Here is a 22382-nt window from a genome sequence, read left to right on the forward strand (position 1 = left end):
ATGGTATACTACATTCTCCTCTTCTCCCTTTATACAAAAGGGAAACTCAGACGACTCTGGGGGTTAGTGAGACTATTTTAGGGCCAATTCGTTTCTTACCCGAGCAGTCACGGTCTTCGTCCCTCCCCCACAAATGAAAACCTATGATAATCGGGTGCAATAAATTCAGGACCAAGTCATCCTCATGAAACTCAGTACCTCAGGCCGTCTCAATGACCACTCTGGCCACCAGATAGTCTTTAGTATCCCTGTGAATGCAGAGGATGCCTACCTTCTTTCCAGGGATTAATTGGAGAGGGAGTGTGCCCTCATGAAGGTCACCAAACTGCCTGAGTCTAGTAGTCCAGTTAAGCTTGGGGCCCCTCACAAGGAGGACAGTCCACACCGCAAGCTGAATATGCGTAGAATGAACGCCGGCGTCCCATGCTACAGTCCATTTTCTAGGTGATCAAAAAACAATGGGCAGCTATATGACCTGGGCCATGACATCACCAGCAAATTACATTCCCCAATGAGGTCCTTGGCATAACCTCCTCTGCCCCTTTGGACGCCCCACTCCCTTTTTAAACTCCATCCCCCCCCAGTATGGAGTGGGCTGCCTCCCCACGAACCCTTCGACCCCCTGATACTTTTTGACCAGTGCGACCAAGTCATCGGCGTTTCGGGAATCTCCCCGGGCAACTCAAATCTGCATCGGGCTCGGAAGGGAGTGCACAAACCGGTCCATTATAACTCTGAAGAATGGCACAGAGAGATCACGCAGAATCCCACCGCTGTCACCACATGTGAAAGATCCCACTGCACCTCCCACCTGACGTCGCTTTTAAGTCAGAAGAATCGTGATACAGCTCCGCACTTTGCACCAAAGTGAAGTTCCGAACCCCCGCAAGTTCAGATTGGTACAGTTCAAAACAGACACCCCCTGTCCTCACAGGTTCAGGAAGGTACCGGGAGTGAGAAGAGGTGGCCCACTTCGTCACTGATGTGGCACAACACTCACTCACACCCCTGACACGCTGAGAGGCTTCTCTCACTGACCCTAGTGAAACCGAACCTCATCAGCCTGGTAGAGCTGCGACCACTTTTTGTTAGATATAAGCCCCGGTCCGTAAAGGGAATTATAAACTCCACCCCTGGATTCTAGCAGCTAGAAACTCCAGAAACAAAATGGGTCATAACTCCTTAATGGACGGTCCTAGGTAGCCGGTTCTGGTGTCAGCGGATCCAGCCGGGCCCCTGCTACGCATGGAGACTAAAAACTGTGGCACTATGGATTTCTGAATGGCTGCACTGTCTCCCTATCCCTAAGTGCTTGACTGGGTGTAGACCCAGGCAGACATTCATCATGTCATGGGGAAAATATATTCGGTGTATGGCTAAGACATAGTAATTCCATATCGAGTTATGGAAATACTGTATCTGCCTATCTAAAGGAAACCCATATAGCTTAGGACCACATGGCAGTAGGTTCTTCTGTCCTGAGAGGGAAGTTAAAACGTGTGATATTTATCACACAGTCTCTTGACCCCTCCCCTCCTGTAGCTGCTAGGTGTCTTGTACTACTGCACACTGAAGGGGGCTTTATAATCCTCTGCCAAATAGGAGACAATGATTGACATGGAATTATCTCTCCAATATTCTTCACAAACTATCTGTTAGAACCTTGCTCTTAGGTTTTTTCTATTGCTGGTCACATGACCTTGTTGGCCTATTTAGTCCTGCTCCGCCCTTCTGGCCTTGCTGGACTTCATTGTATTACTACTCTTTAGCTAGCCTGTGCTCAGTATCTAACTCTGTTAGTTTGCTTGGTCTTCGGACCTCTGTGTTCTTTATATTTTGTTTGTTCGTCTGTTTGTTCGTCTGGAATAATTTGCATATTCCCACTGCATTTTGGGGTAAGTGAAGAGTCTCCGCGAGCTCAAAGAACACTGGATTTTGGCTGTTGGAGCTGAAAAGAGGACATCGGTAAACCAGGGGAGGAGTCCTGAGGAGATAATTTGCATATTCCCACTGCATTTTGGGGTAAGTGAAGAGTCTCCGCGAGCTCAAAGAACACTGGATTTTGGCTGTTGGAGCTGAAAAGAGGACATCGGTAAACCAGGGGAGGAGTCCTGAGGAGATAATTTGCATATTCCCACTGCATTTTGGGGTAAGTGAAGAGTCTCCACGAGCTCAAAGAACACTGGATTTTGGCTGTTGGAGCTGAAAAGAGGACATCGGTAGCTTTTTTTTTTAAGCTTTTTTCACTGTTTTCAGAACATTAACAATAAGAACATGGAAGAGTCCAGGAGCCATTTGGTGAGCTGCATATCCTGCTACATGTTCACAGACTTGCCAGTGGAAAAGCCAAACTTCACATGCCAGAAATGCAAGCTTGTGTCCCTGTTGGAGGAAAAGTTGCGAAATCTAGAAGAGAGGTTAACTACCTTGAAAATCATTAAGGAAGGTGAAGAGTTCTTAGACAGAGCAGAATTATCTCTTCATGATTCAGAAAGAGAAGAAATTCGAACTGCACCTGACGAAACAGAGGAATGGAAGCATGTGACCCACAGAAGCAGGAGGATCGAGAGGCAGTCAGCACCCATACTGCTCAGGAACCAGTACCAGGCTCTCACGCAGGAGAACCATGAAGAAATACAGCAAAATATGACTTTGCCAGCAATGAATAACCTTGTAAGCCCTCAGAATCCTCCTGGATGGAGAAAGAAGAATGTTGTGAAGAAAAAACGGAGGGTGGTGGTCATGGGGGATTCCCTGTTAAGAGGAACAGAGGCCGCTATCTGCAGACCAGACATAACCTCAAGAGAAATGTGCTGTCTTCCAGGAGCAAAAATTAAAGATGTGTCTGACAGGATATCAAGACTCTTCAGACCTACAGATCACTACCCATTCCTGCTAATACATGTGGGGACAAATGACACCACAAGAAAGGACCTGGAAACCATCTGCAGTGACTTTGAAGACTTAGGCAAGAAAGTGAAAGAATTGGGAGCGCAGGTGGTCTTCTCATCCATCCTCCCAGTGGATGGCCATGGAACAATGAGGTGGAATAAGATTCTACAGGTGAACAACTAGCTACGTCGATGGTGCCGTCAACAAGGATTTGGATTTCTGGATCACGGAATGAATTACCTATACGATGGACTACTTGCTAGAGATGGGGTGCACCTTACGAAGACTGGAAAACATGTATTTGGAAGTCGCCTTGCTACACTCATCAGAAGAGCTTTAAACTAGAACAATGTGGGAAGGGAAGCAAAAGGCCAGAAAAAGCCATACAGCTGACAAATACTATTGAGATCTCTGCTACTGGAAGTGGAAAAGAAGAACAAAGACAAAAAAATCTAAATAATAAAAATATGGGAGGAAGAGAAACCAATCACAAACTAAAATGTTTTTATACAAATGCACAAAGCATGGGCAACAAACAAGGAGAATTGGAACTACTAATGCAGGAAAAAGAATATGATGTCATTGGAATCACTGAAACTTGGTGGGACGATACACATGATTGGAATAAAAGGCTAAAAGGATACAACTTATTTGCAAGAAACAGACTTGATAAACGAGGAGGAGGTGTTGCATTGTATGTTAGAAAAGCGTATATCTGCACAGAGATTGAAGCTTCAGAGACTGGGAGTTCTGTGGAAACTGTTTGGGTAATAATACAAGGAGAGAACAACGGAAAGGACACCATTGTAGGCATTTACTACAGGCCACCTGGGCAAGCTGAAGATATGGATGAACTCTTTATGTATCAAATGACCAAGTACTCCAAAAAATATGACGTAGTGGTCATGGGAGATTTCAACTATCCAGACATTTGTTGGGAATCTCTCTCAAGTAAAACTAACAGGTCAAGCAAATTCTTATCCTCTCTTGCTGACAACTTTATCTTCCAAAAGGTAGGGGAGAAAACAAGGGGATCTGCTACTTTGGATCTAATCCTTATAAACAGGGAGGAAATGGTTGAGGAGGTAAAGGTGGCTGGGACCCTAGGAGGCAGCGATCATGCTATTATAGAATTTTGGATAACTAGAGGAGGAAGACGTGTGAAGACTCAAACTTCAAGGTTAGATTTTAGAAAGGCAGATTTTAAGAGACTCAGAAAGAGAATAGGAGGGATCCAATGGCTGGATGTCCTTAAGGACAAAAATGTCCAGGAAGGATGGGAAATTTTTAAAAATGAGATTCTCAAAGCACAATCCCGAAAAGTAGGAAGAATGGGAAGCATTTAAGGAAACCAGGATGGATGAACACAGAACTTAAACACATGCTAAAAAGAAAGAAAGAAATGTTTATTAAATGGAAAGAGGGAGGCATATCTAAAGAAGATTATAATGCAGTCTGCAGATCCTGCAGGGCACGTATCAGGTTAGCTAAAGCTGACAATGAATTAAGGCTTGCAAGAGATGTCAAAAGCAATAAAAAAGGATTTTGGGGGTATGTCAAAAGTAAAAGAAAAGTCAAAGATGCTATAGGATTTTTACAGGATGAAAATGGAGAAATGGTAAGAGAGGATGTTGAGAACGCCGAACTTTTTAATTCCTATTTTGCATCTGTTTTCTCTCAGAAAGAAAATGTAACATCAACTGATCTTCACTGTCCTTTTAAAGGAATAGAGGAATCCAAGTTATCTGTAAACAGAAAGATTGTGAGGGAATATTTAGCTAACATAAATGAGTTCAAGTCTCCAGGTCCAGATGAATTACACCCCAGAGTACTGAAGGAGATCGTAGAAGAAATTTTAGAACCACTCTCCATAATCTTTGAAAATTCTTGGAGAACAGGAGAAGTCCCAGAAGACTGGAGAAGAGCAAATGTTGTTCCTATCTTCAAAAAGGGGAAGAAGGTGGACCCAGGGAACTATAGGCCGGTGAGTCTGACTTCTATACCAGGAAAGATCTTTGAACAAATTATTAAACAACATGTATGTAAGTACATGGATAAGAATGAAGTGATTAACCAGAGTCAGCATGGGTTTGTAACTAACAAGTCATGTCAGACTAACTTAATTTCCTTCTATGACAGAATCACTGACTGGGTGGATCAGGGAAATGCTGTAGATATAGTATATCTTGACTTCAGCAAAGCATTTGACAAAGTATCTCACACCATCCTTATTGAAAAAATGACCAAGTATGCAATGGACCAGGCAACTGTTAGGTGGATTCATAACTGGCTTAGTGATCAGACTCAAAGGGTGGTTGTAAATGGCTTCACATCCAGCTGGATGAATGTCTCAAGTGGGGTACCACAGGGCTCCGTCCTGGGACCTGTATTGTTCAACATCTTTATCAATGATTTAGATGAAGGAATTGAGGGTAAACTGATTAAATTTGCTGATGACACAAAGCTAGGAGGGATAGCTAATACTAGAGAAGAGAGAGAGAGGATTCAAAAAGACCTAAATAAACTGGAGCAGTGGGCAGCAACCAACAGAATGGTTTTTAACAGGGAAAAATGCAAAGTACTACATCAGGGCAATAAAAATGAAAAAAGCATATACAGAATGGGAGGAATAGAGCTAAGCAACAGTACATGTGAAAAAGACTTAGGTATACTAATAGATCATAGACTGAACATGAGTCAACAGTGTGATGCAGCAGCAAAAAAGGCAAATACAATTCTGGGATGTATTAACAGAAGCATACAGTCTAGATCACGTGAAGTCATTATCGGTCTTTACTCCTCTTTGGTCAGACCTCATCTGGAATACTGTGTACAGTTTTGGGCACCACATTTTAAAAAAGACATAGACAAACTGGAGCAAGTTCAGAGAAGAGCGACCAGAATGGTGACTGGTCTGCAAACCATGTCCTATGAGGAACGGTTGCAGGATTTGGGAATGTTTAGCTTGCAAAAAAGAAGACTGAGAGGAGACTTAATAGCTGTCTACAAATATGTCAAGGGCTGTCACATTGTAGAAGGATCATCTTTATTCTCATTTGCACAAGGAAAGACTAGAAGCAATGGGATGAAACTAAATGGGAGGAGACACAGATTAGATATTAGAAAAAACTTTTTGACAGTTAGGGTGATTAATGAGTGGAACAGGCTGCCACGAGAGGTGGTGAGTTCCCCTTCAATGGACGTCTTCAAACACAGGCTGGACAGACATCTGTCTGAGATGATCTAGTGAATCCTGCTTTGAGCAGGGGGTTGGACCAGATGACCCAGGAGGTCCCTTCCAACTCTACCATTCTATGATTCTATGTCTGCTACTATTTCTGTTAGGAGGTGTCCATTTTGCTCCCAGTCCCTAGTACTTGTAGGGATTCCTTCCCCACATCTATAGGTCTCCGTACAGACTAGCTGAGGACTTTAGCAGGTCTGATCGCAGGATCAGGTTCCCTGTTACATCGTAGGGATCAAGCTGAGTTCTATCGTAGGGACAGATCTCCTCGCTTTCCTTAGCTCTGGTAGCAGAACATAACAGTAAGTCCAGCCTGCAAATTCTCTAAGGAAAGATTTTTCTGTTCCATCATGGTGTCGGTTCTGGATTTGGCTAAACGCCTGCAGGAACTCTCTCTGGAGGTGGCCGAGCTCCATCAGCACGTGAGTAACTGTCCTGGAGCACATTTCTTGGAGCCTAAGGTACGTTTGCCTGATTTATTTTTTGGTGAACACCAAGAATTTTTTTCATTTAAAAATGCTTGCTTATTGTATTTTCGTTTGAGACCCAGGTCCTCTGGGGATGAATCCCAGCGCATAGGGTTCATAATGCCACTTTTGCGCAAAGAGCCTCAGGAGTGGGCCTTTTCTTTGCAACCTAGTGATACATGCTTTAGATCAGTGGATAGTTTTTTTTCTGCTTTGGGGCTATTATATGATGATCCTGACCGTGTCTCATCTGCTGAGACTGAGTTGAGACGTTTGAGACAGGGATCAGGTAATGTGGAAAAATATTGTACTCATTTCCGTCGGTGGTCTACTCAAATAGGGTGGAACGATTCTGCTCTGAAGAGTCTGTTTCTTGCTGGGCTTAGTGAAAGGGTTAAAGACCTGCTAATTGCTTATCCCACACCTGAAGATTTGCAACAGGCTATGCAATTAGCTATACAGGTGGATAGGAGACTGCGTGCAAGGGTTAATGAGAGCAAATCCTCTGCTAGGTCAGTTTCTGGTCATGAGAATGTGTATACTGACAGTGGAGAGCCGATGGAGATTGGAGCGATGGCACCTCGCTCTCAAGAAAAAGACCGCAGATTTTCTGAAGGTTTGTGTTTCTATTGCGGAAATTCTGGTCATTTCATTAAAAGCTGTGTGCTTCGTATGAAGAAAGAAAAAAAAATGGTCAGTCATGCCCGTATTGCCTGTTTAAATTCCAAGGGTGTATTTTTAGCTGCTTCCACTATTGCTCAGGATAAATTAATGGAATTTCGGGTGTTTGTCGATTGTGGGTCTACTCTGAATGTAATTGATGGGGGATTCTTGGAAAAACTCAATTTAAAACCCGAACCTTTGTCATCCCCCATTGCTGTGGTTTCTGTGGATGGCTCCCCTTTGAAGAATGTTACTCTCAAGGTCTGTGAATTTCCTCTCACTATTAATAGTGTTCACCATGAGAAATTGGATTTGGTAGTTTTGAATAACTTGCCTTCTCCGGTGGTGTTGGGATTGCCCTGGTTAAAATTGCACAATCCTGTACTGGATTGGTCTACCAATGAAATTAAATCCTGGAGCCATAAATGTTATGACAAGTGTTGTAACGGGCATATTGCAGCTGTGGATAGGGGGGAATTGCCTGTTCCTATTCAGGATTTTTGGAGAGTTTTTTCTGAGAAGGAATCGCAGGTTTTGCCTCCCCATAGAGACTATGATTGTACTATTGAATTTGTCCCTGGAGCGACTCTTCCTAAAAGTCGTTTATTTAACCTTACTATTCCTGAGAGAAAGGCTTTGGAGGAATACATACAGACAAGTTTGGCCGCCGGTCACATTAGGCCCTCTAAGTCTCCTGTGGCGGTTGGATTTTTTTTTTGTAAAAAAAAAAGGACGGCGGTTTACGTCCTTGTCTGGATTTTCGTGAGATTAACAAAATTACTGTACGCAATCCTTACCCACTGCCATTGATTCCTGATCTGTTTAACCAGTTAGTGGGGGCCAAGTGGTTCTCTAAAATTGACCTTCGGGGGGCATACAATCTGTTGCGCATGAAGGAGGGTGACGAATGGAAGACTGCTTTTAACACTCCTGTGGGTCATTTTGAGAATTTGGTTATGCCTTTTGGTCTTACTAATGCTCCTGCATTTTTTCAGAATCTTATTAATGACATCCTTAGACCTTTGATCGGCAAAAATGTGGTTGTGTATTTAGATGACATTTTGATTTATTCGCCGGATCTGAAATCTCATTGGCGGAGCGTACGTGAAGTATTACAGTTATTAATTGACAATTCGCTTTTTGCTAAGCTGGAGAAATGTGAGTTCGCTGTACAGAGAATTAGTTTTTTGGGCTACATTATCTCCAGCGAAGGTTTTGAGATGGACCCGGTGAAAGTTCAAGCTGTGCAGGAATGGCCTAGGCCTATTGGTTTGAAATCGATACAGAGGTTTTTGGGTTTCGCCAATTATTATAGAAAATTCATTAAAAATGTTTCTATTATTGTCAAACCTCTGACCGATCTCACCAGGAAAGGTGCTGATGCGGTTCAGTGGACTGCTGAGGCCATTGAAGCTTTTGTGTATCTCAAGGAGAGGTTCACCTCTGCTCCCATCCTTATGCAGCCTGATGTGACTAAGCCGTTTTTGGTTGAGGTTGATGCTTCCTCTGTGGGGGTTGGCGCAGTATTGTCTCAGGATAACGGGGATGGAGTACATCCCTGTGCCTTTTTTTCAAAAAAAGTTTTCGGAGACTGAACTGAATTACGATATTGGTAATCAGGAATTATTGGCTATTAAACTCGCATTTGAACACTGGCGCCACCTCTTGGAAGGTGCTGAATTTCCCGTTCAGGTTTTTACGGATCATAAAAATCTGATATATCTTGATGCTGCCAAGCGCCTGAATGCCCGTCAGGCTAGGTGGGCACTGTTTTTCTCGCGGTTTAATTTTTCCGTTACTTACATCCCAGGTACTAAGAATGTTAAGGCGGATGCCTTGTCTCGCAGTTTTTCTCCCATAGTCGGTGCTGAGAAAGAGGAGAACATTTTACAAGAAGGTGTTGTGATAGCTGCTTTGGACTCCGTTTTGGAAGATGAGATTCTTAAAGCACAGGAGAATGCCCCATCTAACACTCCCCATGGGAGGTTGTTTGTGCCTGGGACCTTTGTAACATACCTGGCGGCGTCCTTGCATGGTGGTCCATCTCCCACTGTGCAAGAGCGCGCACTTGATCTCCAGTCCAGAATGTCTCTCTGGCTTCCCTCCATGCTGTCTGTTTGTGTCTGTTTCTGCTGCTTAAGGGCGGCGCTCGATCACTTCCTGCTTTTTGTACCTGCTGTGGGTCACACCCCTTGTGCGTCCTCAGCCTATTGCTGTCTGTCACCTGGTATATAGCTCAGCTGCTCCCATCTATCCCTGCCTGAGCATAGTGTTTCATTCAGTGTGTGCCTTCACTCTGAAGATGCCAGGTCCCGTTCTTTGTCTTCTGTCTTGCGGTATCAGTTCCCGTGTCTGAACTGAGTCCTGTCTATGTCTCCTGCCTTGCGGTATCAGTTCCCGTGTCTGAACTGAGTCCTGTCTGTGTACTCTTGCCTGCTGCCTTTCCTGGAGGCTGTATTTCCAGGCCTGTCTGAACATGCTCCTAGCCTGTTCCTCCCGCCTTCTAGGGGCCGATTACCTAGATCCGTTCCTGTATCTTGTCTGTCCTGTCTGAACACGCTCCTAGCCTGTTCCTCCCGCCTTCTAGGGGCCGATTACCTAGATCCGTTCCTGTATCTTGTCTGTCCTGTCTGAACACGCTCCTTGCCTGTTTGTCCCGCCTCTCTGGGGGCCGATTACCCAGACCTGCTCCTGTATCTTGTCTGTTCTGTCTGAACACGCTCCTTGCCTGTTCGTCCTGCCTCTCTGGGGGCCGTATTCCCAGACCCGCTCCTGTGTCCCGCTCCTGTGTCGGTCTCGTCCGTACACTCAGTTCCAGTCTGTACTCTCTCCTATCTTTCATCTGTCTTTTCTCTATGTCCGTTCCTTTCCTTTTTCTGCAGAGTCTGAACTCGTACCTAACTCCTGCCTGTTGTCTCTGTACTCCCGTTTGTGAGTTTGTGGTCCACTCGCTACTTCACTGCAAGTACCCTGTGGGTGTCTGGCTCTGCCTTTCCCTTCCTGTCTGTTCCGTGTGAACAGAGCCCTGTCCCCCCTACTCAGCCTTGCCTGCTCTGACTCCTTTGCTCACTGCTCCGGCGGTTCTAGCCTGCTCTGACTCCTTTGCTCACCGCTCCGGCGGTTCTAGTCTGCTCTGACTCCTTTGCTCACCGCTCCGGCGGTTCTAGTCTGCTCTGACTCCTTTGCTCACCGCTCCGGCGGTTCTAGTCTGCTCTGACTCCTTTGCTTACCGCTCCGGCGGTTCTAGCCTGCTCTGACTCCTTTGCTCGCTGCTCCGGCAGCCTTGCTCCGCTCTGACCCTTTTGCTCGCTGCTCCGGCAGTCTCGCTCCACTCTTGCTCACCGCTCCAGGCGGCCTCGTCCTGCTTTACTCTTGCTCACTGCTCCAGCAGTCTCGCTCAGCTTTGATCCTTTGTTCACTGCTCCTGGCGGCCTTGTCCTGCTCTACTCTTGCTCACCGCTCCAGGCGGCCTTGTCCTGCCCTGTTCTCGCTCACCTCTCTGGGCGGCCTCACTCTGCTGTGTTTGTCCGCCACATCTGTGGCTCTGTTCCTGAGTCCCAGTGTGTACTGGGTCCTATCCCGCCAGTGTCCCTACCTGCTAGTGCCTCCCTGTCTGCACTCTAGCTGTGCTTGCCTGTACCCCTCTGCCTGTATTGTTCCTGAGTCCCAGTGTGTACTGGGTCCTATCCCGCCTGTGTTCCTACCTGCTAGTGCCTCCCTGTCTGCACTCTAGCTGTGCTTGCCTGTACCCCCCTGCCTGCTTACCCGCCTGCCTGCATACCAGTCGTGCCTGCCTATACCCACCAGTCTGTGTGCCAGCCTACCAGTCTGTTCCTGTATTCCCCTGTGTGGGTCAACAGCCGTGTCCGGGGTCTGTCCTGGAGTAGCACCTGGTCCCTTTGCTCGGTTCCTCCTTGGTGCACTGGCGTCGTATGCCGTCGTGCGACCCTGGTCGGATCGGGTGAATACCTAGTTAAGCCCCTCCAGGCATTCACTCTCCGGCACGGTCCAGTGGAATCACTACAATCACACGCACACGCCGCTCAGCCCGGGCGTGTGCATAACAACCTTTAGGAGAGATTTGTTTGTTGAGTGTCACGAATCTCGGTTGGCAGGTCATCCCGGAATCTCTGAGACCAAGAGACTGGTGGGTCGCAGTTTTTGGTGGCCTGGATGGCAGAAGGAAGTCATTAAGTGGGTGCGTCAATGTACTATATGTGCTAGATCTAAGTCCTCACATACTCCTGCTGCGGGGTTACTTTGCCCTCTGGAGGTTCCCAGTGCTCCTTGGACACATTTGGCTATGGACTTTATAACTGACCTTCCCCCCTCTGAGGGTTTTACTGTCATCTGGGTGGTCGTGGACCGTTTTAGCAAGATGTGTCACTTGGTTCCCTTCGTCAAACTGCCCTGCGCTAAGACTCTCGCTAAGGCCTTTGTCAAGGAAATTGTCAGACTTCATGGCGTTCCTACTGACATTGTTTCTGATAGGGGACCTCAGTTCGTGGCTCGTTTTTGGCGCGCCTTTTGTGACAGGTTGGGAGTTCATTTGTCGTTCTCATCCGGATATCATCCTGAATCTAATGGCCAGACAGAAAGGAAAAACCAGGATGTTGAGCAGTTCTTGCGTTGTTTTGTGGAAGACAATCAAGAGGGGTGGTCTGAGTTTCTGCCACTTGCTGAATTTGCTCTGAACAATCATACATCTTCTTCTGCTGGTTGTTCGCCTTTTTTTTGTTGTTCTGGGAGACATCCGTCGTTTGGGTCGTTCTCCAAGTTGGTATCTGCCGTGCCTGAGGAGGAGAATTTTTCCGGCGATTTGGAGAGAGTTTGGACGGATGTGCGTGGTAATCTTCAGGAGGCTAACAGAAAATCTAAAGACTACTTTGATAGGAAACGACAGGAGGTTTTGTTCGCTGTTGGTGACATGGTTTGGTTGTCCTCTAGGAATCTGCGGTTGAGGATTCCTTCTAAGAAATTGGGTCCCAAGTTTGTAGGGCCCTTTAAGGTGCTTCAGGTTGTCAACCAATCTGCTGTTAGGTTGGAGGTTCCTACCTCCTGGAGAATTAATCCGGTGTTTCATGTCTCTCTGTTGAAAAAAGCTGTTATGTCGGATTGTGACGCCTCTGCCTCTGTTCCTCCGGTGGTGGAGGACGGGGAATATGAAATTTCTCGCATCCTTAATTCTAGATGGTATAGAGGTAGTTTGCAGTATCTCGTGGCCTGGAAAGGTTTCGGACCCGAGGATAACTCATGGGTGAGGTCGGATGATGTTTCCGCGTCCAGACTTATCAGAGCGTTTCACAGGAGATTTCCTGATAAGCCTGGTCCTAGGGGATCCGGAGGATCCTCTTAGAAGGGGGGGTACTGTTAGAACCTTGCTCTTAGGTTTTTTCTATTGCTGGTCACATGACCTTGTTGGCCTATTTAGTCCTGCTCCGCCCTTCTGGCTTTGCTGGACTTCATTGTATTACTACTCTTTAGCTAGCCTGTGCTCAGTATCTAACTCTGTTAGTTTGCTTGGTCTTCGGACCTCTGTGTTCTTTATATTTTGTTTGTTGGTCTGTCTGCTACTATTTCTGTTAGGAGGTGTCCATTTTGCTCCCAGTCCCTAGTACTTATAAGAATGGACAGGTATTATATAAACATTAACAGGACACTGTTAACTAATACTTCATTATGCTACAATAAACTGACCATTAGTGATTTGAACCCCTCCACTTATTTACACCACCAGGGAGGTTTAATTTGTAGGAAACATGAAAAGGATACACATATTTAATATATCAAAATATCTGTATATATCATTTGGTATTACTAAAAAAATATAAAAATTATTGTAGCTGAGAGTTGCCTAATTGCGCTGTTCAGCTGTTTGTTTTGCACAACTTAAAACATTAGTCCTGCATTTGTTTATCTGCTAGATGTATTATCACTATGTCGCCATCTGCTGGTCAGTATTTATTCAAGGCTCACTCTTGCTGATTCCAATTAAGTGGTTCAAACTGGGTGTGGCTTCACATGGCAGTTGGTCACTTGCTCTTGGCAGCCATTTTATAGCCAGAGTTGCTGAAAGACAGTGACAACTTGCTGGACTGGTGAAGTTCTCAATTTCTGACTAGCAGCAACTGATGTCAGCAGCTTCAGAGAAAGATACAGGATTGTACCAACAAGTATTTCTGTATCCGGTTATAAATAAACCAAGTCTTGAATTGCACCCTTGCTGTGGTTCTTCATTCGAGTCCACTGATGCTGAGCCTGAGCCGGTCCTGTAACCACCTTGGATATAGAGGTAAGGAAAAAATCTCACAGCAGCTTATCTATCAGCTACACCTCCAATCGCCTTATGTGGAGACATTACTGTCAGAAATTAATATTAGGCCTTGAATCAATTTCTAAAAGGGCCTTAAGAAGTGGCAATCAGGATGCTCCTATTTACGGTTTCTTAAAGTACAAAGGCTTCTGAGGCCTTAAAAAATTCCTATAGTAATACAAGGTTTAGGAGGCGATACCACCTCATCAACACGTTTGAGTCAATTCAATACAGTGTGCTAATGAAAATCAACCAGGATGTCAATCAAAATGCTAACAAAAGAACATATCATATCAGGATCCTTTGTGAGCATGTTGTAGGAAAAGAGTTCGTAAATCAAAGCAGTTCTTTAAAGGGAATCTGTCACCCCCTGGGAGATATCAGACCTCTACTATGGGTATACAGGGTGTAGAAAAGTAAATCTATACATACCTGTATGGGCCATAGTAGAGGTTTGATTGCAGATGAAAGCGCTTTAATCAATTCTATGTTGCACAGGCTTGGCGTCCGGGGGACGCCAAGCAATCACCGCCTATGTGCTTATTATTCCTCCAAATCCCCGCCTATATGCTTAATTATCATACCCCCCCCCCTCCCCTGCACGTCACAGGACCCTGTGATGTGCACTGTGCTCCCTGACTTCCCGGCATGCGCGAAGCACCTCTCACATAGAGCGCACATTGCTTCATCCCATCCCCGTCTCTCCGTGCACTGCGCTGCAGAGTTCTATTGCGCAGGCGCCGGGAAGTGACAGTGACTCCCCGGCGCCTGCGCAATAGAAACCTGCTGCGCAGTGCACAGGCAGACGGGGCCGGGATGAAGCAAGGCGCGCTCTATGTGAGAGGTGCTTCGCGCATGCCGGGAAGTCAGGGAGCACAGTGCACGTCACAGGGCCCTGTGACGTGCAGGGGAGGGGAGGAATATCATAATTAAGCATATAGGCGGGGATTTGGGCGAATAACAAGCACATAGGCGGGGATTGCTTGGCGGTCCCCGGACGCCAAGCCTGTGCAAAATAGAATTGATTAAAGCGCTTTTCTCTGCAATCAGACCTCTACTATGGGCCATACAGGTATGTATAGATTTACTTTTCTATACCCAGTATGGCCAAAGTAGAAGTCTGATATCTCCAAAGTGGTGACAGATGCCCTTTAATCACAAAAGTGAGATACAGTGTCTCCAGGTTGGAGGGGAAAGTAGATAATTAGAGTCCCAAATAGGATATAAAGGATCCAAGTGTGACACAGGAAAAAAGAAAAGGAAAAGAAGGAGAGGGGGAAGTAATCCCTAAAGAAGAGACATTAGCAAAGGAATCCCTTTGAAAAAAAATAAAAATTGATGAAATGTATTTCTGCTTGCGATAATAGTGTTTCTTACGCATATTTTTTCCTATTCTTTTTGGTATGTAACCCTGCAGCGCATTTTATAGTAAGGTGTGTTCTATAGTCCCAAAAATACAGTACCTACATAAAAAAGTGAAAATTTCGAGAATAAAAAGGAGCATAAAAAGAATTTTGCAACAATAATGAACAAACAAGATTAAAATCAACTGACTCAAATTAGAGATGTTAGACTTAAATAAACACAGCTAAACTGTGACTAATACTGAAGGACCAAAATATGTTTCACATGAATTGGTTAAAGGTAATCTGTCACCCCCTGGGAGTTATCACACCTGTAATATGGGCATACAGGTTATAGAAATGTAAATCTATATATACCTGTATTGCCCATATTAGCGGTCTGATTGCAGAGAAATATCTTTTCATAAAATCCTTTTTCCCAGGCTCGGCGACCGGGGGATGGCAAGAAATGCCCTCCTATCCACCCCACCTCCTCTCCACGTCACAGGGCCTTGTGACGAGCACTCTAGATCTGCACATCCTGCGGCTGTGCAGAGCGCCTATAGCTTAAGGCGGATTTTTTTTTTCTCCCTGCCCTATTTTACTGCTCTGCTCTAGTGCGCAGGAGCTGGGAGTCACTGTGACTTCCGCTAACTAGTTTCAGGTTTCATTTACCCGGATTTAGTGATTACAAGTCTGACTTATGTTCATATATTCTTCATGTTACTTACTTTTTGATGATCCACAATTTCTTCATGTATGGCCTAAGTTTTTTTCCTTCAATGTAGAGACGTCTCTATGGGGGCCAAGTATTCACGGCTCCTTGCTAACCAAGTACTGGGAATTGAATTATCTGCATATACCAACCAATCCTTTTTGTGTGGATCTTAAATGGCATGGCAGATAAATTGATGACCTCCTTTTCATTTGGAGGGGCGATCTATGTGCCACACCCAGATTCATTGAGTACATCAATGACAATACATACAATTTATCCTTCACTTACAGTTATCATCCTACTTGTATGTCTTTGCTAGATCTCAAATAGGAGGGTAGAGATTGTACAATTGCCACCTCTACTTTCTATAAACCACTTTCTGGTAATATGATTTTACATGTGACTAGTGGCTACCCAAAACATACCATGAAAGCTATCCCGGTGGGTGAGTACACTAAGATAAAACGGAACTGCAGTGATCCAGACAAATTGGAGAATGAGTTGATGGATTGTAATAAAAAATTATTTAACAGAGGGTATCCATCTTGGGCTCTTAACAGGGATAGTTATATTGTGCAAAAGAATAGGAAAGATTTGATTCATTCCACACATTCAAATATTAAATAATCTGAAAAGAAATCTGTTCTTTTTCTTCAATCTATGCCTCAATTTTAGAAGATAAAATATAGTTTTGAAGTATTTACCTTACTGTATGAGGATCCCATTCTATCCAAAGTTATTGGCTCAGGTTGCCTGGTGTTTGCAAATAAATGCGAGATCTTTAGGAAATATTCTATCCTCCATTTCCTCTAAAGCTGTTGAACATCATCACACTTGGTTAAATTGTAAAGGATTTTTAGGTGCGGTTTTAACCGTTGTGGTGTGTGCCATTATGCATTCATTACTAAAAACTATTCTAGTGCAGATTGGTCCGCAACACTTAGATATTAAGGATTACATCAATTGTAATAGTGATCAAGAGGGTCTATGTTATTAGATGCACTGAATGTGATAAAATGTATGTGGTATGCACGATCCGAAAATTGAAAAAATGCATCTGAGCATATATCTGATATCTATAATCTTTCCATTACTAACCGTGCTATGTCCCACACATTCAGGCACTTTATCTAACAACACGATCGTGACACTGTTCTTTGAAATTGGAAGGGTGCTGGCATCTGAGAGGCGGAGACATTAGGAAGCGGCTACTCGACCGTGAGGCTTATTGGATATACAATCTAAAGATCTGCCATCCAACTGGACTAAACTGTGAATTGATATTCCATTATTAAACACAGGATTAAGGGGTATATATATATTGTGACAAAGTCATGGGCAGTGCGTCGGGGGGGAGGGGGGGGATATGCGTCACTGAGGCCGTCTGCCTCAGTGATGTGAAAACATGGAAGTTTCTCCTGCACATTAAGTGCAGAGAGGGTTAACGGCCCAGGTTTGCAAGAGAATGTTTTTAGTGGATGACGAAGTGCAGGGCAGGACGTCATCCACCATATCTCCAATCCAGGGAGAGGATTTTTCTTTTTTCCTCTCCATTATTCTAAAGTGGTCCCTTGGAATCCGTGCCTCATAATGCCTATAGCCTAGGTGAGCTGTTTTTCTCTGTTTTTGTTATCAGCCTTCCTTAATTTGGCAAAGTCTCTGAGCACTGAACATCTTTTACTTCTGGGTATGCAATGGAGGCTGTAGTTTTGAAATATGACAGCACTGAAAATGGGATCTTGGTCACTTCACATTTGACTCTTCTCAAATCTTTGACAGTTAATAGTTGTCTTTCTCAACACGTTTTTTTGAGACCCTGTTGACTATTTGCAATAAATCTTTTGATGGTTTTGTGGTCATGCCACAATATCTTAGCATTTTCAAAAGTGCTACATCCCTCTGAAAAACGTTACAATTTTTGACTTTTTCAAAGTCCGTTAAATCTCTTTTTCTTGGCCCATGCCTAAAGAAAAAAAAGCTGCCTAATATTTCTGCACACCTTGTTAAAGGGTGTTAATATCCTTAAGCCACACTTTTGCTCATTACATAAATGCAAATCACCTGATCTGTTTCAAACCAATAAGCATAGAAGTTTAAATAGCTTTGAGTTGGAAAACCTGCATAAATATAATGATACAGTCAAAATACCCACTTGCCTAGTAATTCTGCACAGTGTATTTATTTTTTACAATCTTTTGATTCCACTTACCTCTTCACTTTGTTCATCATACGGATCAGAGAGTAAAGGAACATTTGACACAGCCACTTGCAGAAGGCTATCAAAAATATGTGGTGAAAGCTTTGTCTCAAGAATTCTTGAATGTGCTAGTAGCTCCTGTATTCTAAGCATAATATGTTGGACAGAGATATTCTACAAGGGAAGAGGAGATTGTTAAAAGTTTAACTAATACATGTAATATAATCCGTTAATTTCTAACATATTACAATCAACTGTATTTTACATTGATTTCAGAAAATGCTACATCCCTATCCTGTAAAAGCACATATGCCCATTTTTTATGATTTAACGGGTACGCCTCTCTTTGCAAAGTGACATGACTGAAACGTCAATTTAAAGGCGAATTGTAGACCATGCAATACTACTCCAGGAAGATATACAAATTGACTCTTCAGAGAGGAAGAGGACTTGAATTGTAGTGCCACCTACTAGAAGTTACAATCCTAAATGTCAAAATCAAGCCTCGCCACAAAACTTGGGATAAAAGCCAAACCAGATACTCTTGCTTTGTGGTATGGGCCTCTACTCAGTGTAAAGCAAGAATTCTGGTTTGGCTAGGTGAGAGGCATCTCACTAGGGTCTAAGGGTTAACATATCTCCTTGCAGGAAGGGACATACCTGACATGCCAATGTAAAGAGACTTTTAGGACATGCAATGCTCATATTTCATGCTTTGCACTGAGGAAGGGCTAAAAACAGAAAACATGTGTCTGAAAATAGGTGAGAGCCAAACCAGATACTCTAAGTCATGTGTCAAAGCTCGTTGAAGGGTCGATATGGACTTTTAGGATTGCTACTTCCAGTAGGTGGCAGTAGAATTCAAATCCTCTGAAGAGGCAATTTGCATACTGTCACGGGTGTGTCAGAAGTGACAGACAGTCACCCTGCAGTTGGTTGCAGATCTTTGTTTGGCATTATAGACTTCTTAGCAGCTGTATCACTAGGACCCAGAGGCTACCTTCCTCTGGCTAATTAACACCCTGGCCTGGGTGTATAAATACATGCTGTGTGCCAGAGGGAGGTGCCAGCGATATTCATTACTCCTTGTGAAGTCCTAAAGAAGATCAGTACTTCTTCCTCTCTGGTGCTAGAGGACGTGTGCGCATTTGTCTGGAGTAGACTAAAGCTAAGCGCTTTTCCCTTGTTTGTCCCCCCTTGTTGTCTTTAGTGTTCAGGGGGATCGACTAGTGCTCATCCCCTCCCTTCCGTAGCCTGAGCCTAACGGCAGGGAAAGACAGGGTGAGTTACACGTGCGGCGTGGTGAAGAACCAATATAGGGACTTTAATGGAGACAGGGCGACACTAGATAAACCTAGGAGGTCTCCACTTCCCCCTTTCCCTAGAGTCTGGGCTCCCTTTCCCTCTTCCCCTTGAGATGCACTTAGTCTCTCCCACACCTTGCATGACACCTACATCTTTTATGAAACATATTATTTGCAAGGTCATACATATACAAATACAGAAAACAGCGGCAGGATAGGAAACATTTAATCACGCTGATCCCATCACTGCGATTTTGATCAAAATTATGTTAACTAAATACCCTTTATTATCTATTATTATTTTTGCACTGTGCGATTTATCCATTTACTTCCAGTTATTTGGGTATTTTGCTGGTCTTTGGTTTTTCTCTCTCTAGTGGCCTTATGTGAACATGCATTTACATTTTGCATGAACATCAATTTACGTTTCAGTTCAGACTCTCAGGTTTTTTCTTTGTAGTTTAGTGTGCTTTAGTACATATAAGGGTATGGCCGCCCTTTGTCTGAGCTGAAAGGTTCATTCTGCCTCTCAGGTCTATACTTCTACTAGGGGTTCAGTCTCTCTGCCCTTATCCATATGTATGTCACTTGACAAATGGTAAGGCTTTAATATTAGCGTTAGGCCTGTCCCATAAGGGTTACCTTGACGTGGTCGGATGGCTTTTACATTATTTTGATCAAAATTATGTTAATTAAATACCCTTTATTATTTATTATTTTTGCACTGTGCGATTTGTCCATTTATTTCCAGTTATTTGGGTATTTTGCTTGTCTTTGGTTTTTCTAAATATAGAAAACAGCGGCAGGATAGAAAACATTTAATCACGCTGATCCCATCACTCTCCAGCACCGAATAGGCGGTGAACGTTGGTACAGTAAGCACTACAATGGAGCTGAAGAATCCAAAATCTTGTGAGGGAACGGTAAAAGGTGGGGGGGGGGGGCGTGTTTGAGGAGAAGGCATGGGCAGGGAGAAATGTGAGGAGACAGTACGGGTGTGGGGGAGTTTGTGAGTAGACAGTATGGGTCAGTGGGGGGAGGATGTTTGAGAAGACTGTGTGGAAGTGGTTGGAGAAATGCATGAGGAGACAGTATGGGGAGTGGGTGGAATAATGTGTGGGGGAGACCACATGGGAAGGGTGGGGATAGCATGAGAGGAAAATATGGAGGGAGGAGAAATGTATGGGGCAAGACAAGTGATAGTATGTAGGAAGTACAGTATAGAGACTGGGTAGTGGAGGGTTGCAGAATAGAAGGGGAAGCATGGGGGGCACAGTATGAAGAATCATTATGGCATCTGGACAAAATGGAGAAAAAAAATAAACGACTCCAATCAGAGGAGAGGTCAGCTAGAATATACTTGGATGTGTTTATTTCTGACACTGCCTTCATCTCATCAGTACTGTAGTTTCTGTAGTCTGATGATGGCTGAAAACAACAACTTCCAGCATCTCCTTACTTATGTTAAGCACATACTGGGAATTGTCAGTTCATGCTATACAATTGTTTAGGAGGCTGACTTACAATTACAATTGATCGCTGTACTAAGTTTGGTGATGTATTCCGGTACTGAAGTTGGTTTTGGTAATATATTACTATATTGATGTTGGTTCTGGTGATGTACTCTTGTACTGATGGAGGTTCGGGATATTTCTGCATTGATGGCAGTTAAATACTGATGGTGATTCTGGTGTTGTATTTATGTACTGATGGGGGTTCCAGATATGTATTTCTGTACATCTGGTGGTTTTGGTGATATATTCCTATGGAGTTATAGGTTTTGATCCTGTACACATGTAATAATCCACAGCTTGCAAGCTGTTGGCCATGTTAATAAAATATTGCGCCGTCTGACAATTAATGGTTACTACATTTGTATTTATGTTAAATGCATTAAAAGGGGCTGCCCAGGATGGTCATTGAGAGAAGCTAGTTGGTACATGACCGTAAGTATGCAAATAGCATATGAGTTCTCATATGATGACCACTGGAACTGGCAAGCAGAACAGTGTCCTGACAGCGAGTATAGGATTTGGCATGCTACAGTGCTGAATTTTATAATTAAAGGTAAACTGTAAGCCCACAAGACCAGGATCCTCTCCTTTCTGTATCAGTCTGTCATCATTAGTTTGTTTATTGTATTTTATATTGGTATCCTGTATGTAACCCCTTCTCATGTACAGCATCATGGAATCAATGGTGCTCTAAAAATAATCATAAAAGGGTTGTCCAGATTTCTGATGAAAGAAAGAAAGTGTTCACTGTATGTGACGGCAGACTTTTGAATCACTCACTGTGCGCCATCATATGCCATTTACATACTTATGGTCAACTAGCTTCTCATCCTGTTTATCTCAAACACAAATAAAGAGCTGTTTTTTTCAAATAAAGGAGAAATGATAAAAGGGAGAGGAGGTGGCTGCTGCATCCTGTAGAAGCATTAGTTTTCTGACATGTGTTAATACCTAGGGATGCCTACTTTCTGAAAAAAATATATATTTTCTTATCTCATTTTGCTTTGTTATTGCTTTGGATTTTACTGCAGGGCCTCACAAGACAATGAGGATCCTTGACGTTGGTTGCATGCTTGCGTATTTTGACAAAAAATATCTGTTAATACTTCATGCAATTTATATTTACTGCTCATTTTTCTCTTTTTTTTTGCAGGATGCAGCCAAACTCATGAATGTCAGCCTTGTAAAGTAGGGTGCCTGTCCCCATGGTGGCAGCCTGCCAACTCTAATAGTATGGTCGCCACTAAAAGGCTGTAAGCCAGATACTGTGCACTACATCTGTGTGACTGGTTCGCTATACAAACCTTACTTGTGTAGAATTCTAATTCTAGTCGGACACTCCCCTTCTTAATTGGTAGTTACGTGAGTAGTTGCTTCATCAATATTTTGCACCTGTGTTGCCTCCACCTTTATTAAGTGGGGGGGGCAGCTGCATCCGATAAGTGCATTCATTTTCTGACCTGCGTTGTTAAATACGGCTGTCATTTTTCTGCTATGTTTAAAGGAGAAATTATTGTTTTAATTTGGAAGCGGTGGTGGGTTTAATGCATCTTGAATAGGGTTGAGCGAGTATGTTCTGTCCGAGTATGCTCGGGCCGAGCTCCGAGTATTTACAGCTGCTCGGTGATATGTTTGAATCGCTCCCGTGTGCATGATTTGCAACTGTTTGGCAGCTTTATTACATGTGAGGAATGTGTAAGAAATAGACATTCCTCACATGTAGTAAA

At 43.8% G+C, this 22382-nt stretch overlaps 1 protein-coding gene across 1 annotated transcript in view; it reads right to left on the reverse strand.

Annotated features, from left to right (window-relative positions):
- Window positions 1-22382, reverse strand: part of LYST (lysosomal trafficking regulator) — a 789135-nt gene that overhangs the window by 689782 nt on the left and 76971 nt on the right. The window contains exon 6 of the mRNA XM_073671457.1: window positions 17850-18011. Coding sequence (XP_073527558.1) covers window positions 17850-18011 — 162 coding nt within the window. The remainder of the gene's footprint in view (window positions 1-17849; window positions 18012-22382) is intronic.

The sequence above is a fragment of the Phyllobates terribilis genome, unplaced genomic scaffold, assembly GCF_046119375.1.
Source record: "Phyllobates terribilis strain yellow unplaced genomic scaffold, ASM4611937v1 Scaffold_3__8_contigs__length_932513732, whole genome shotgun sequence".
In the NCBI taxonomy this organism is placed as follows: Eukaryota; Metazoa; Chordata; class Amphibia; order Anura; family Dendrobatidae; genus Phyllobates; species Phyllobates terribilis.